This window comes from Eretmochelys imbricata, chromosome 15 (genome assembly GCF_965152235.1).
Source record: "Eretmochelys imbricata isolate rEreImb1 chromosome 15, rEreImb1.hap1, whole genome shotgun sequence".
Classification (NCBI taxonomy): Eukaryota; Metazoa; Chordata; order Testudines; family Cheloniidae; genus Eretmochelys; species Eretmochelys imbricata.
In genome coordinates, this window is record NC_135586.1 from 6,175,613 (window position 1) to 6,191,931 (window position 16,319).

The 16,319-nt window shown below is 54.9% G+C and overlaps 1 protein-coding gene across 1 annotated transcript; it reads left to right on the plus strand.

Moving 5' to 3' along the window:
- The first annotated feature begins 234 nt into the window (after positions 1 to 234).
- On the plus strand, positions 235 to 15,333 carry PLBD2 (phospholipase B domain containing 2). The gene is made up of 12 exons (XM_077835384.1): positions 235 to 599; positions 5,187 to 5,280; positions 5,793 to 5,948; positions 6,686 to 6,786; positions 8,138 to 8,352; positions 8,748 to 8,842; positions 9,210 to 9,370; positions 10,592 to 10,687; positions 11,339 to 11,410; positions 12,155 to 12,307; positions 13,280 to 13,442; positions 13,778 to 15,333. Exons 1-12 carry the CDS (start codon positions 355 to 357, stop codon positions 13,943 to 13,945), a joined length of 1,719 nt encoding a protein of 572 aa, XP_077691510.1. The 5' UTR covers positions 235 to 354; the 3' UTR covers positions 13,946 to 15,333.
- The last annotated feature ends 986 nt before the right edge of the window (positions 15,334 to 16,319 follow it).

Below are 16,319 nucleotides of genomic sequence, written 5' to 3' on the forward strand. Positions count from 1 at the left end.
TCTCTGCTCAGCTTCCCCGTCCGGTTCCCTTTGTTTAGCCAAGACCGCACTCCCGTCCCTGTTACACCTTCAGCTGCCCCCGGCGGTTAATCGAGATCCGGACCTTGCGGCTCCTCCCCTTAGGCTGGGGGAGGGTCCTTTAGCGGTGGGCGGGCGATCCCCAGGGGCCAGCCCTGCCTGGTGTCTACCGCTCCGGGGCCTCTGCCAGCTCCTCCCCCGCTCGCCCCAGGCGCCGCGCTTAAGGGGCCCGGTGGCTTTAAGAGGGGCGCCCCAGCCCCGCCCCCAGCCGCCCGTCCCGCCTCCCGCAGAGCTTTGCGGCGGAGCAGGCCGGCGGCTGCAGCAGGGGCTGGGGCAATGGCAATGGCAATGGCAATGGCAATGGCAATGAGCGCCCGCCGCTGCCCCCGCCTGCCCCTGGCCCTGCTGCTGCTCCTGCTCCTCCTGGGCCTCCTGCCGCCCGCCCGGCCGCTCTCCGGGCCCGAGACGCGCCGCAGCTCGGTGCTGCTGGACCCCGCCTCGGGCCAGCTGCGGATCGTGCCGGGCTGGGACCCCGCCGCCGTCGCCTGGGCCAACCTCACCGACCGGATCCAAGACACGGGGTAGGGGGGCCCCGCGTGGGGGCCTGGGGGGTGTGTACATACACTAGGTCCCGATCCTGCGCCGGGCCAGTCCCGATCCGGCGGATCCCGGGGACGCCGGGCGAGCTCAGACCCGGCTGCTGGGAGCGAGCGAGCCTGGGTTGGGGTCTCCATTGCCGATGGGTGGGGGGCTCCCTCGCCGCTCTCGAGACTGGGGTGCGGCAGGGCGCGAGGGTCGGGTCCTGGAGCTGCCCTGCCTGGGTGAGTTTCTGCTCAGGGGCTGTTTTGGCTGGTTTCTCTGGCCCTCTTCCATCTCCGCCCCCCCCCGCCCCGCCCTGTACTCACAAAAACATCTGTCAACAAGATCTAACTGTATCTTTTCTCCTCACCCTTTCACTTCTGCTATTCAGTGACGCTGGAGTGCCCCTAACCAGGGGCTCATGCCATTTCTGCCGCTTCTGCAGCATCAGGCGTGTTTGCGCCACCTTCCTGCAGTCCGGTAGCCAGGGCCTTTTGTTCCAGTCTCGATGGCCCCACACGCATATGATTTCATTTTCCATTGCGGTTATTGCATTCCACTTGTTGCAAAACCCTTTGCAAATTGCTGGCGGAGGAGAAATCCCCTCTTGCTGTTAAAGGGGGAGTAATGCGGCGTGTCTAGCATCCGTGCAGTTTCACCCTTGAGATCACTTTGTGTATGTCTACCTAGTATAGAATCATGGAAAATCAGGGTTGGAAGGGACCTCAGGAGGTCATCTAGTCCAACCCCCTGCTCAAAGCAGGACCAACCCTAACTAAATCATCCCAGCCAGGGCTATGTCAAGCCTGACCTTAAAAACGTCTAAGGAAGGCGATTCCACCACCTCCCTAGGTAACGCATTCCAGTGTTTCACCACCCTCCTAGTGAAAAAGTTTTTCCTAATATCCAACCTAAATCTCCCCCACTGCAACTTGAGACCATTACTCCTTGTCCTGTCATCTGCTACCATTGAGAACAGTCTAGATCCATCCTCTTTGGAACCCCCTTTCAGATAGTTGAAAGCAGCTATCATATCCCCCCTCATTCTTCTCTTCCGCAGACTAAACAATCCCAGCCTCTCCTCCTAAGGATAGTAGCTGGGATGGTGCTTTCCGGTGTAGGTAGATGCGGGCCCTCGCTGCGCTGGAGCAAATGAGCTAGCAGTTGCAGTGTGGCTGGAGTGGCGCAGGCGGTGGCTTTGGCTAGCCGCCCAAATACAGTGCCTGGATCCCTTGCGACCCTTGCAGTGCATTCTTGCTCCGCTAATCCAAGCTGCCTCCAGTGCCACACTGCTACCTTCAGTGCACTGGCTGGAGCAGAACGAACGCCTCTGTCTACCTGCAGTAGGAAGGACCCTGCCAGCTGCGGTGTGGGTAAGGCCTTGCGGGCACTTTCCATCCACATGCATGCTTAGATGGGGGCGTGCACATCCCTCTGCGTTGCTTGTGAAAGGGACACTGTCGAGTGGCTCTTCCTCCTTGTGTTTTGGACATTATTACTCCCCTTGCCCTAGCATCAAGAGGCTCCACTTCGATTGAGCCTGTCTTAAAGCTTTATGCTGCTGCCCAACACCTGGAGCCCCACTGTGCCAGGTGCTGTACAAGCACATGTCAAGCAACAGCCCATGCCCTGAAGAGCTTATGATCTAGAACAGTGCTTCTCAACCAGGGGTACGTGTACTCCTGGGGCTACGCAGAGGTCTTCCAGGGGGCACATCAACTCGTGTAGAGATTTGCCTGGTTGTACAACAGGCTACATAAAAAGCACTAGTGAAGTCAGTACAAACTAAAATTTAATACGGACGACGACTTGTTTATACTGCTCTATGTACTGTACCCAAATGTAAGTACAATATTTATAGTCCAAGTGGTTTATTTTATACTATGGTAAATATGAGACCATCAGCAATTTCTCAGTAATAGTGTGCTGCGACACTTCTGTATTTTTATGCCCAGTTTTGAAGGGAAGTAGTTTTTTAGTGAGGTGAAACGTGGGGGTCTGCAAGACCAATCAGACTCCTGAAAGGGGTACAGTCGTCTGGAAAGGTTGAGAGCCACTGGTCCGGAATAAGAGTCTGAAAGGGGATGGGGTAAAGATATATAACTATATTGCCATGATGATTATTTTGAAACTGAAGCTGCTTCAGCTTTTCTCCTCAATTTGAAATAACTGAGTACAGGAAAGAAGCAGCCGCCTTTTTGGTACAGTCATTGCTCTCAAAACTCTGGTGCTGCTTATGCTAGTATCAGACTCCTGTTGCTGCGTAGTGCCTCTTATTCAGGGAACCTCTAAAAAAAAGAACAAGAGTACTTGTGGCACCTTAGAGACTAACACATTTATTTGAGCATAAGCTTTCGTGAGCTACAGCTCACTTCATCGGATGCATTCAGCTGTAGATCACGAAAGCTTATGCTCAAATAAATGTGTTAGTCTCTAAGGTGCCATTATGGGACATCAACTAGCTGAGCAGAGTCACAGTGCGGGTCTAGCAAAGCAGCAGGCTGCAGACGATAAATGCCCCTTCAGTGCAATTAGCACAGTTACGGAGGCAAGAGGCTACTTCTCATCTTCTGGGTTAGGCTGGACATGTTGGGCAGTTCCCTCTCCCAGGTCAAAAACTGGCCCAGAGAGCAATAAATACCTGCATTTCACTAGCCCACCGCAAGCCTGTCATTGGTGGCATTTTCCTTCACCCCGTGTAGTAGAAATAGTTGTGATGCTTCACCATGCGCAGGTAAAGAGCAATCCCGCTGTGCCTCGGCTGAGCTGGCTTATTTCAGATTTAAGCAAAGCAATAAACACAGTCTCTTTAGATGAGAGAACAGTCCCTGTTGCTAATCCCAGGTATTCAGAAGTCATGTTAAACCCTCCAAAAAATCACGAGTGGCATAAAAATCATGAGATTTAAAAATAATAATAATAAAAAATAACTTTAGGGTTCTTTTTATTTGTCTTCTGGTGTCGTAGCCCTGAGGCTGTCACATTTTCAAGCTTTTCTCTGCAACTGTGAGGCCTGGAAACTTACCTTTTAAAATAAATAAATAAAATAAAGCGGAGACTCTCATGATCACGTGACTCCAGGAGCTTGGGCTTCACGAAGAGCACCCAGTGTTGTTGGAGTTGGCAGTACTGCATTTGTTGCTCCCTCTGGAACTGTCTGCAGCATGCAGTGACCGCTGTCTCCCAGCAGCAGCCACTCTGCTGTGTTTAGATGTAATGGTGATGTACCTAGGTCAGTTGGAAGAAGGAAGTTTGGATGCTGGTTCTGGCAGGGGTGTGGCATTCAGGTCTGATTTGCTGTGTGACCTTGGTCAAGCCTCTTCTGTGTACCTAATACTGGAGGGGTTAAGGTGCGCCTAGCACTCGGAAATACTTAGCGCCAGTAAGGCCTGGATGAGTATTGTGCTATCGAGTCACCAATAATGGGATCCTGCTGATTACCAAGTGGAATCCCATTTAGGGTTGACTCCCCCACCAGTAGGGGAAGCTCACAGCGCCAGTGCCCCTGCGGTACCTGTCCTATGGGCCCTCTGTCTCCAGGGCAGTCCAGCTGCCACCAGTGCTGTTTCTTTTATAAATCACTCTCCATTGGGCGGGGCCCGTTAGCCAGCCGCAGTGGAGCAGTGCATTATCTTGGTGTGAATATCTGTCTGCCTGAGCCAATCGGAGTTGCTGACTCCCTCCTGCACTGACCTTCAGTATTGCTTACTGATCTCAGCAGGGCTGACTCTGGGGCGTGAGCTGCTGGCCCTGTTCTGTAGGCCGGGCTGAGAGGCAGGAGGCTCCAAAGTGATCGAATGAGCTTTGGGCGGGGGGGGAGCTGCTGTCCGCTCTCCAAAGTGACCCAGTAGCTCTGTGGGTACTGAACGTCCCAGGTGCTGCTGCCTGGTGGGTTTCATTTGCTGTCAGAGGCTGATCCACCCGTGACCTATCCGGGGACTGGAGAACTGTGCCGCAAAGGGGTGCCTATGAGACAGATGGCCCTGAGCCAGCTGCCAAAGGCCCTGCCCCCTTGTATCTCCGCTGGCCCCTGTGGAGCGCCCCCCAGAATAGACAACCTCTGTCCACTGCTAATCTTGGGGGGAGGGGTTGAATTAGCAAAGGTTTGTGTCCCTTCCAACCCTGATATTTGACGATTCTAAGTGCAGAGTACTGTGTGTGGAAGACCCTGCAGTGCTGGATGCCATGGTAACGCCAGTACCTATGTAAGGGACAATGGTTGTGCAGATCCTTTAAGGGAGAGCAGAAGCTTGTCTGGTCCCCCATCCTCTTCTGTTTCCCCTTGATGTCCCCCTTATGGAGGAAGACCCTGGTAAGCACCTCCCCTGGCTCCAGGGTGTCTTTAGCCCCAGCTGTGGCACAGGGATTCTTGGGAGCAGCTCCAGACGGCAAACAACAGAGAGGCCCAGAGAGTAGTTTGCTTTGTCTGATTGGAGCCTTTATCTGAAGGACGCTTCAGATAAAGTAAGATACAAACACAGCCCCAGGGAGCCCGGGTGGAGGGAGTGCATTGCCATGGGCCGCATGGGGACTTTCCATTGTGTGTGATCTTTCCCCTGTTCGTTCAGTGTCCTCTTTGCTTGGTGCAGGTGGTCCTTCCTGGAGTTGGCCACCAGCGAGAAGTACAATGACAGCCTGCAGGCCTATGCTGCAGGACTGGCCGAAGCCACTGTGTCTGAGCAGGTAAATGCTGGTGCATGGCAGGGGACAGTCAGACCCGCAGATCCTGGAGCTCTGCTAGGGTTGGTCTGCAGAGCCCCCTTGTGTCCCAGTCCTAGGCTCCCCCCACCCTGCTATGCCACTGGACCTCAATCTAGACTCAGGCTCAGTTTAGTCCATTCCTGGGCCTCTCCGATCCGTAGTGCTGCACGTTAATGGCTCACTTGTGCCCAGTGGAGGCGAGGCTGAGATTCTCAAGCTCATTTCACTTATGAGCTAAGCTTGGCCTAGACTGAAGCCTGTGGAAACACAGGGTGACTGGGGTTGCCTATCTGCACTCCCACCCCGTTCGGCTTGTCTCTAGCTCTCCAGCCATCCAATCGGAGATGCCTTAGCGAGGAAAGCCTGACTTTACCCAGAGGTGATAGAGAACCAGCCCCTCACTCGAGGACATTAAGTGGATAGAAAGGGGTGAGCAGGCTGGGTCTTCAGATTGGCCTGTCCCATTGTTACACTGTGCCCCCTTCTTCCTCCAGCTCATCTACATGCACTGGATGAACACCATGGTGGGCTATTGCGGCCCCTTTAAATACCAGACTGTCTACTGCGAGAAGCTGAAGAGCTACATTGAGACCAACCTGGCCTGGATGGAGGAGCAAATGGAGAAAGGAGATCTGGAGTACTGGTACCAGGTGGGTGTGTGCTGCTAGGCGGCAGTGCCTTGCGTATATATGGTGTGCTGGTTAAGTTAACCCAGGAGTCCTGGCCAAATTCCAGCTGGGGTGAGTAGATCCGTCTTTTGTAACTTTCATCTTTGGAGCTTCAGTTGGAGAAGTTCCTCCTCACTTCCCCTCCTACAGGACCTTGTCTGGGCAGCATGGTCTGGGTAGCTCTGTATGTGCATGAGGATGGATTTGGGGGCAAGCCATAGAGAGCCTGATCTGTCGCTGAGTTCTCACTCACTTGGTCCAGGTTTTGGAGTGGTAGCTGTGTTAGTGTGTATGAGCAAAAACAACTAGGCGTCCTTGTGGTACCTTAGAGACTAACAAATTTATTTGAGCATATGCTTTCGTGGGCTAAAACCCACTTCATCAGATGCATGGAGTGAAAAATACAGTAAGCAGTATATACACATAGCACATGAAAAGATGGGGGTTGCCTTACCAAGTGGGGGGGGGTCAGTGCTAATGAGGCCAATTCAATTGAGGTGGAAGTGGCCTATTCTCAGCAGTTGACAATAAGAGGTGAATATCAAGAGAGGGAAGATTACTTTTGTAGTGCTAATGAGGCCAATGCAGTCAAGGTGCACAGTTGGCCATTTCCAACAGTTGATAAGTCACACCATGTGGGGTGAGATCTCAGACCCTGGCCTGCTCGCCAGTGCCTGTGCATGGGGGGCCTCACCATGTGCCTGTCCCTCCACTGACAGGTGCGTCTGGCTCTGCTGCAGCTCAAGGGCCTGGAGGATGGTTATAACGGGCGAGTGGCTTTCCCAACTGGACGGTTCTCAGTCACCCCGTTTGGCTTCCTGTAAGTCCCTTTGGGCATGAGGGCGGGAGCTGGGTGATTGGACTTAACCCTGGCAGTCCTGGCTGATGGCAGGAGCAAAGGGGAACTGGAGAGATGGGGTGGAGTGAATGGGGCAGGTCCAGCACAGTGGGGCTGGGGGAAGCAGATGGGTGTTGGCCTGGTACGTGCTCAGCAGCTGCAGTTCACTGGTGGCTGTAGGGAGGAGCTGGGGCTGCATCCCATAGACATGCAGCAAAGGGACGCTGTAGGTTTTAGGGACCCATTATTACCCGCATTTTACAGAGGGAAACTGAGGCACAGAAAGGTGCTGTAATTTGGTCATCTAGTGGGTCGGCAACAGCACTGGCAGTAGAACCAGGAGCTCTGACTCCGTGCTTCTGCTCTGAGCTCTAGATAGCTTCCCCACCACATGATCTTTAAAATACAGTGTCCTGATTGGATATGGTGACTTGTTGCTGTACCCCCTGTCTCTGCAGAACCCCCAGCCCCCATCTGCTTAGCTTGCTGACCCCCCCAGTGTGCCCTGGCTCTTGTTGGCCCTGCAGAGCCAAGGTTGCTGAAGAAGCGTGAGGCCAGATTTGCTACTGCCTCACATATTGCGTGCTGGGTTCTGAAAGCAGGCCCCCTCCTGGTCAACCTGTCTCCATGCCTCAGTTTCCCCATCTGTAAACAAGGGAGAGGAGTTGCCTCCTCCCAAGGTGCTGAGAACAGCTTGTTAATGTTTGCATGATGCCTTGGTGACTTCTTTGGGCCGACTCCCCAGCATGGAGAGGACCTCCCGTTTTAATTAAAATATAATGCAGTCCAGCAGCTCTTTAGAGTACCTCTGCCCGGACCCTCTTAGCCCTTCCTACCCACAATGCATTTATACCCACACAGCAGGGCAGATTGCTCCCAAATACATATATGCTCCAGCCTTGGTCTCTAACAGCATACTGTTTCATTAGCCCCTGAGGCTGAGGCAAGGCCTGAGTCACTGAAGCCAAAGGTTGGAAGTTCTGCCCCCCATGCCCTGTGTCTGCAGTTGCGTCAGGCTGCAGTTTTATGGCAGTCACTAGGCTTGCAGCTTATCCATGGTCAGATAAGGGAGTCCTGGCTGCAGGGAGAACCTGTGGGGACAAAGAAGGGATCATTACGGCCATCCCATGCAAATGGCCAGGATCAGGAGGGTAGAGTTTCCTGCTTCCTCCAGCCCGGGGAGTGGGCATAGCTGAGGTAACCAATAGCAGGATTCCAGCCAAGGTGAGGGTAGGTGGCCCGAGGGTCTGCTCTGCTTTGGCCAATCCAGGGGCCTCTGTCTAAGCTGCCTGGGATTGTTATGAGCCCATGTGTCTCTGTTTCCCCCCTCCAGCTTGTTCCAGCTGGGTGGGGACCTGGAGGACCTGGAATCAGCCTTGAACAGAACGGAAAGGAAGCACACACTGGGCTCAGGGTCTTGCTCCGCGCTCATCAAACTGCTGCCGGGGAACCAGGAGCTCTTGGTCTCCCATGACACCTGGAACACTTACCAGTCCATGCTGCGAATCATCAAGAAATACATGCTGCCCTTCCGGACCTCAGCCCACAGTGCGTAATGCGGGCGGGGGCCTGGGAGATAGCTGTGTGGGCTGTTGCCAGGATCGGTGCTCCTTAGCCCAGGGCAGGAGGAGGGAGGGCAGGACGAGGGGGTGATAAGACAGCAGCAGTAAGCATGTATGTGCCTCCCAGGAAGCAGGATTGGCTGTCCCATAGGAAGGGCAAGAGAGGTAGCCACCAGACTGGAGCTTCCAGAGCCCACTAAGATGGTGTGTAAGCTTCCCTGCTCCTTATGCAAAGAGAGAGGGGTCCTGCTCCCCCTGCCGCTGGATCTTGCTGCCACTCCTGGAGTGGAGTTTGCTGTGGGAAGCTGGCAGGGCCCATCTCTGGAGGTGATGGGATGTGGCAGCTGCACCCCGATGGCTCTCTGCCATTTGCTTCCCCAGGTGACGACATGATCTCGGGGCACATCCAGACGTTCTCATCCTATCCCGGCACCATCTTCTCAGGAGACGACTTCTACATCTTGAGCAGTGGCTTGGTGAGCAGCTGCTGCCTGGATCCTCCTCCCCTGCCTCCCTCCCCCATGGTCTAGCTGTCCCTGGGTTCTGCCAGCCAGGGGTTGAGTCTCCTGTCCCATTGCTGCTTTGGGATTCAAGGGGGTTGTATGCAGCAGGGCCCTGGGTCACTGTCTACACCAGGAATCCTATCATCTCAGTGCAGAACCCAAATCTTCCTCTGCCTATGTACTGCTCTACGACTGCACTCTTCACGTGGGCAATGGGGCAGGTTGCCCCTCCAGTTCTGCCTATGTCACTCTCCTGCCCCATTGCCAGGAGCCCAGGTCTGGCCTCTGTTAGGTCACACGCACCCTTACCTGGATTTGCTTATGACTCTGTACCCGGCAGGTGACTTTGGAAACCACCATTGGGAACAGCAATGCTGCCTTGTGGAAGTACATCCATCCGGAAGGGAGTGTCCTGGAGTGGCTGAGAAATATAGTGGCAAACCGGCTAGCCAGGAGTGGGGCCGAGTGGGCTGCCATCTTCCAGCAGTTCAATAGTGGCACGTAAGTCAACTAGCAGTCATCCAGACCGTCCTTTGTGTCCCCCTCTCCCCTCCCTTTGGCAGCGATGGGATGGGTGAGTTCAGTCAAGCAGGAAGATCTAACCTGTCTCTGACGTCCAGTTATTGCACAAGGCACTCTGTGGTGATGGCACAATATCATGGGACATCACGTGACCTTGTGACATGCTTTGGCCATGTGGTGTCGCATGTTGGTTAATGTGTTGTGTTTTGTCACATTGCATGATGTCAGTGGCACTGAGACCAAGCAGCAAAGTTTAGGGAGTCTCTCCTCTTATGCAGACAGAAGCGGCTTCTGGTTTTGAAGGAGGAGGACCCGAGTTCCATCTCTGTTGTTGCTTTGAAACTCGGGCTCTGTGAGGTGGTCCAGGGACAGTCGGGAGGTCCTAGTCACCATGGATTTGTAACAATAACTGCGTCCATTGCTCCTGCCACAGGGAAGTTTGCTTGGCTCTCAGAGCCACCTGCAGGCATTGCTTATGGAACAACAACTTCTGATGTCTCTGCAGTTTGTTCTGAAACCAGCCCCAAATAATGTCCAGACCTGGCATGGCGAGGGGATGAGAAGTGGGGGCGAATGAGTGAAAATTCCAGAGTAGGAGGGAATCTTTGTTTGAAACCTTGACCTGTGTTCAGTTTTGTTCCTCACTTTGGTGTCAGTTTGTCCACTGCAGTCACGTGAGAGTTGCCTACACTGTAGCCACACAGAGATCCTTCAAACCGGAGCATAACAATGGCCATTCTGGGTCAGACCAATGGTCCATCTAGCCCAGTATCCTGTCCCTGACTGTGGCCAGTCCCAGGTGCTTCAGAGGGAATGAACAGAACAGGACAATTTTTGAGTGATCGACTGTCATCCAGTCCCAGCTTCTGGCAGTCTGAGGTTTAGGGACAGCCAGAGCAAGGGGATGCGCCCTTCACCGTCTTGGCTAACAGCCATTGATGGATCTATCCTCCATGAACTTATCTGATTCTTTTTTGAACCCAGTTGTACTTTGAGCCTTCACAACACACCCTGGCAACAAGGTCCACAGGTTGACTGTGTACATTTATTAACAGTAAGGAAATCACACACCAAAGAGTATAGTTACCTTGAGTAGCCACGTGGTGGCAGCGTAAGTACACCAGGACAATTGCTTGACATTTACTACCATGGTGCGAGGGCACTGAACTCCAAACGCTTCCCCTCTCGTCTCTTGTCCAGGTACAACAACCAGTGGATGATTGTAGATTATAACACCTTCCTGCCAGGCAAAGCTGGCCTCCAGCAGGGGGTGCTCACGGTGCTGGAGCAGATCCCGTAAGTGCCTTCAAAAGGGAACATCCAGCTGTAATGTCATCAAGCTGTGAACTCGCTCCTTCTCCCAGGCCTCCTCATGGGCTCTGGAGAGCGATAGGATGATGCCGGGTTTGTTACAGCTTCACCCGCTGATATGGAGTCTGCTGCCCCCGCTCTGGGTTTAGCTGTGACACTTGTGTTTACAGCACAGCCTTGACTGGCTGAGACCCCCCGTTGCTGAGACGAGGTCACGTTCCTTGTCTTTAATGCTGAGGCTGTCGCCTGGATAGAGGGGTGGCGGGGTTTGATGGAGGTCTGGCTGCCCCTGACCGGGCTCCCCTGCAGGGTTGTGGTTCAATCGTTCTAGGCACTGAGTGGGTGGGTGAGATTCTGTGGCCTGCGTTGTGCAGGTGGTCAGACTAGATGATCATAATGGTCCCTTCTGACCTTAGTATCTATGAATCAAACACGGAAGCCCTGCTGAGCCAGAGGACCTTGGGGGAGCCAGCTGGCTGCCTGTGCTTGGGCCAGCTGCTCATTGGATCTGGCCCCCTGATTGTCTGGCTTTTTGGTTATCCAAGGTGGAGGCCGCACTCCTGCTTTCCCAGCATGCAATCTGCTTCCCGTTTGTGTTCCGGTCTCTCATGCCCTCCCTCTCTCTCTCTCTCTCAGGGGGCTGGTGGTCGTGGCTGACAAAACAGAGGAGCTGTACCAGAAGGGGTACTGGGCCAGTTACAATGTGCCGTAAGGAGGTTCTCCTCTCTCTCCATTCCAGCCCCTTAGCTTCGGGCATCTTACTCTGCGGGGGGGGGGTCAGCTGGGTGAACAGGCACCCAACCCCTGGTGCCGTCTTGCCCACTGTGGGGTGGTCTTCCAACCACAGTGAGGGCCTGATCCAAACCCCGTTGGGCTTATGAGGAGCATTCTCCTCTGCCCCCCAGCCAGCTGGGGCTGGGAGTGATGTGCTCTCAGGGAGCTGTGCTGCCTGGTTCCAGAAGGGGGCAGCATTCAGCTGTTAAGAGGGACTCCGCCTTTAATTGCTGGCTGGGGTTGGCATGGGGTGGGCTTGGCAGCTGGGTGAGAACCAGGTGGAAATTCCCCTTTAGAAAGGGCCTTGCCCTGATAGGCTGTTCTAATAACATCTTGCTGAGTGGGTCTCAGAGCACTTTACCGCCTGTGATTTCTCCTCACGACCCCCCTGAGGCAGGGTAGGGCTGTTATCCCCCTTCTATAGGTGGGAAACCGAGGCACAGAGAGGCTAAGTGACTTGCCTCCAGTCACACTGGAGGTCTGGGACAGAGCAGGGAGCTGAACCTCCAAGTCCGAGGCAAGTGCTCCTAACCACCAAGGCATCCATTACCTTCCCCCATCCCTTTGGCACCTGGCCCGGCCTCTCTGGGGTGGGGGTGGGATTCCTTGAGGCACATGTACAAAGGCAGGAGGGGTCTCTGCTCAACCTGTGTGTTACTCCCTCCCCCACATCCCCAGGTACTTTGAGCAGATCTTCAATGCCAGTGGCCAGCTGGAGCTGGTGAAGAAATACGGCGACTGGTTCACCTACGACAAAAGCCCCCGGGCCCAGATCTTCAGGCGCAATCAGACGCTCGTCCAAGACATAGACTCCATGATCCAGCTCATGAGGTGAGGGCTTCTCTGTGTGGAGAGGGAGCTTAGCGACGTCTAGTGCCGGGAGGGCTGTATCACTCGTAGGAAGAGCGGACCTCAAAACACAAGTGTTCCACGCCCTCCGGCACCTTGGCCTGGGAAAAGGTGCGCAAGGGAGACCGGCACAGATCGGGGAGTCAAGCTGTGTGTTTGCGTGGGGGCAGAGGGAGAGTGTTAAGGGCTCTGTTATTGTAGGGTTGCCCCTTATCCTGATGTCGACAAGGCAGCTGTGCGTGTTTGGAATGCTAACTGTGGGTCCTGGAGCATCCTTGGAGCTGATGCGCTGTCACTGCGTCTCGACAATGTGTGGTGTCACGGCAGTGATCGTGTCATGGCATGATGAGGCACTATGGCTATTGTCTGGGCGGAGCCAGCCCGTCCTCTTGGTCAGGCTGGGGGACAGCTGGGGCAGGTGCAGTTACACAGAGAGGTGGCCTCAAAAAGCCAGATCAGGAGCACCCTTCAGCGTGGAGATGTTCAGATCCTGAGGGTTTCCTGAGGATTGTCTCTAGTTACCAGGCTAAATTCTCAGCGCTTTCCTCTCCTGGGGCTGATCGCTAGATCGCCCCTGACCACAATCTCCGCTTCCCTCTGCCCCCTAATCCAGCAAGATCTAACCTCGGCACGAGCGAGGGCTGAGGTTAGATCCCACCTCCATAGCTCCAGGAGCCTGATCCAACGCTCACTGAAGGTAATGAGACTCCGTCCTGACAACGCTGGCTTTTTGGTCAGGCTCTGAGGGCAGCTGCTACACCAGGCTCGTCACTGTAAGAGCCTAGACAGAGCAGAATAGCTCCCCTCCATCCCTGGTTCAAACCCAGCCTAGGGTCTTCCCCCTCCCTTCCAGGGCAGAGCTGCCCCAGTGCTCATCCAGGCGTACACCAGGTGGGGCCCAGCTCCTCACCCCTTGGGGCTGCTTCCGTTGAACGTGTTCGTGCTGCTTCTCAGGTTCAACGACTTCCTGAAGGACCCACTGTCCCGGTGCCAGGGCTGCGACCCGCCCCAGAACGCCGAAAACGCCATCGCCGCCAGGTCCGATCTGAACCCTGCCAACGGGACCTACCCCTTTGCCGCACTGCGCCAGCGGTCGCACGGAGGCACGGATATGAAGGTGAGGGCCGCAGGGGGAGGTGATGGGCAAATCTGATGGGTGAGCGCACGCTCCTGCAGGGGGGACGCCTACTGCAGCTTTGGCTAACAGATCCAGAAGAGCTGCTCTGACAGTGGATCCAGAGATTGTCGGTTCGATCCCTGCTGCTGACAACTTAGGTCTGGGGGCGTGGCATTATAATCTGTATATGTGTGTGCGCTCCAGCTTCGTGGACTCAGCCCAGCTCAAGTGTTTCTGCCTGTCTTGTCCCCTGGAGGCCATCTGGCAGGACCTGTGCCAGAGATGCTCCCGCTGAGTCTGCGGAAATCATCAGATGCTGGGTTTTCTCTCCCTAGATCACATCCTATGCGATGGCCAAGGGCTACAGCCTGATAGCCGCCTGCGGGCCCACCTGGGATGATGTCCCCCCTTTTCAGTGGAGCACCTCTCCCTACAGCAACCTGCTTCACATGGGGCACCCCGACCTCTGGAAGTTCCCCCCTATCAAGATCTGGTGGGACTGAAGTGGAGACTGGATCCCCTGGCACATGTGGTCGAATGAGTTGGAGCAGGGGTGCTGATGGTGTGTCTCATCTCCCTCTCTGTCTCCGTATAGTCTGGACTCTGGTCTATCCCCTGTGGGGCTGCTCCATCCCCAGCAGCAGTTCCCCTGAGAAATAAGGGAAGAATGTATCTCTTTTCACGGGGAACAGAGGGGATACCTGGGATAGGGGTGAAATGACAGAGGGGGCAGCATGATGATTTTGAGTACAGTGCAGCTACTAAAATTTAGCCCCGTCGTAAGTGGCTGGAGCTCAGTGAAGCCGATGGCCATTGCACCTGCTTCTGCCAGACCTTGGTTTGGCCCACTGGATGTAGCTTGTCATTTTGCTGCATTATCTTAGCTTGCAAACTGGCTTCTCGCCCTCTGAACAAACTGTGATGCTCCCCAGAAGCTAGGGGAACCCCAGCCTCTTCTCCTGCCCCCCAGCTCCCCTCCTTTCCTGCCCCGCTGGTTGTTCGGTTACTGTTACTCCCGCCTCCGAAGACCAGAGCTGCCACCAGGTCCCACCGCAAGGAGGAGCTGCCTGCTGGGAGGGTGAAGCTGGGCCCCCCCGGGCTGCCAACTCCTGTGCTGGTCACCGAGGCGGTGACCCACAGGAAGGAGCACTATCGTTCTCTGTAGTGGAGTCGGAGCTATCACCGCTGAAGGTAATGCACAGAGGCAGGTTTGCCTCTCCATCCCCTAACCCTCAGTGCTGGACCTTGGGGGTGCGTCGTCCCAGCTGGTGTCTGGCAGCCCCAGGAAGATCCCTGGCAAAGTGCCCCCTCCTTCGCTGCATCTCTCTGCACTGCACTCCAGTGCCTGGGGGTGACGGCCCGTGCTGCCTTTGAATCTTCCACTGCTGTGTGATGCACCTGAGCCACAGGTGATGCCCTTGCCCCTTGCTTTGCTGCCTCTATCCCAAAGGAAAAGCCCCGCAGGCTGCACGCAGGGTGCAGCCTCAACCTGAAATCTCTCTGCTTTTGTGCCTATTGTACCTACTGCCTCCTGAGGCCTGGACCCACAGGGTGCCACGGGCATGTGGCTTGTGCATGTGAGGAAGTTTTTGCCTGTTAAAGGGAAATGGAGCAGGGTTAGTCTGGAGGCCACCAGGGCAGACCTCACTCCCCTTGAAAAGTGACAACAAGGAAGGCTTAAAGCCAGGCTCAGATGCTGCAGATGCCCCTGGCTCCCTGAGCGGAGGTGTTCTCACCCCCTTGGCTTAGCTGCCAGCTGGCCTCAAGTGGAACTGCAGCACAGGGCTTGTTCTGTGGCCCCAGTGCAAACTCAGGAGTTCTGGGCTCATGTGCAAATGAGATTAAAAGAGCTGTTTGGCTTGGTTTTAGTAATAAAACTCGCTGAGTTGTTTCTTGCCTGGATCTCGCGCTGAGAGGAGGCGGGTTGGGGTTTCAGCTGGCGTGAAGACTCCTAGATTGGTAAGGCCCAAAGGGACCATTCTGACCACCCAGCCTGACCTTGTATTGCACAGGCTGGAGAACTTCACCCCAGGATTCCTGCTCCAGGCCCTTAATGTCTGGCTGAGCTCGTGTATAGGGCGCAGAAGATCTCCCGTGAGGTCGCTTTTCCAGCTCGCAGCAAGGGCTCCTTGCTTCTGTCTGCTACACCTTCCTCACACCATCACAACCCCCCCAGCCCTCTCTGGCGTGAGCATGAGGAAGTCCCTGAATATGCATCACTCAGCCCCTCCCCTTACACCAAGCTCTGATGCTCTTACTGCTAACACAGTTGGGTGTATCCATGAAAGCAGCAATTCAGCACAACGGGGTCAGTGGGTCCATGCTGCTCAACTGCCAGAACATGATGGGACGGAAAAGCTGGCCAGCTGCTGGGGCCAGGGGCAAGAGATGGGGTGGGTGCATTTTGGGATAGCCATACAGTGTGATGTGGGAGGCCTGCCTAACCCATCTCAGAGACTCAGTCCCGTGGTGGCTGCAGATGAACTGTGTTAAAAGCCGACTGCTGCCCGAGGGCTGTTTTGGGGCCAGGGCCAAAGCATGAATCATAGAATATCAGGGTTGGAAGGGACCTCAGGAGGTCATCTAGTCCAACCCTCTGCTCAAAGCAGGACCAATCCCCAACTAAAGCATCCCAGCCAGGGCTTTGTCAAGCCTGACCTTAAAAACTTCTAAGGAAGGAGATTCCACCACCTCCCTAGGTAACACAGTCCAGGGTTCACCACCCTCCTAGTGAAAAAGTTTTTCCCAATATCCAACCTAAACCTCCCCCACTGCAACTTGAGACCATTACTCCTTGTTCTGTCAAAACATGGCATGGTATGGCCATAAGGTGTGTGGGGCGGCAACTGTGTTCCAGCCTTCATGCCGACCTGTAGC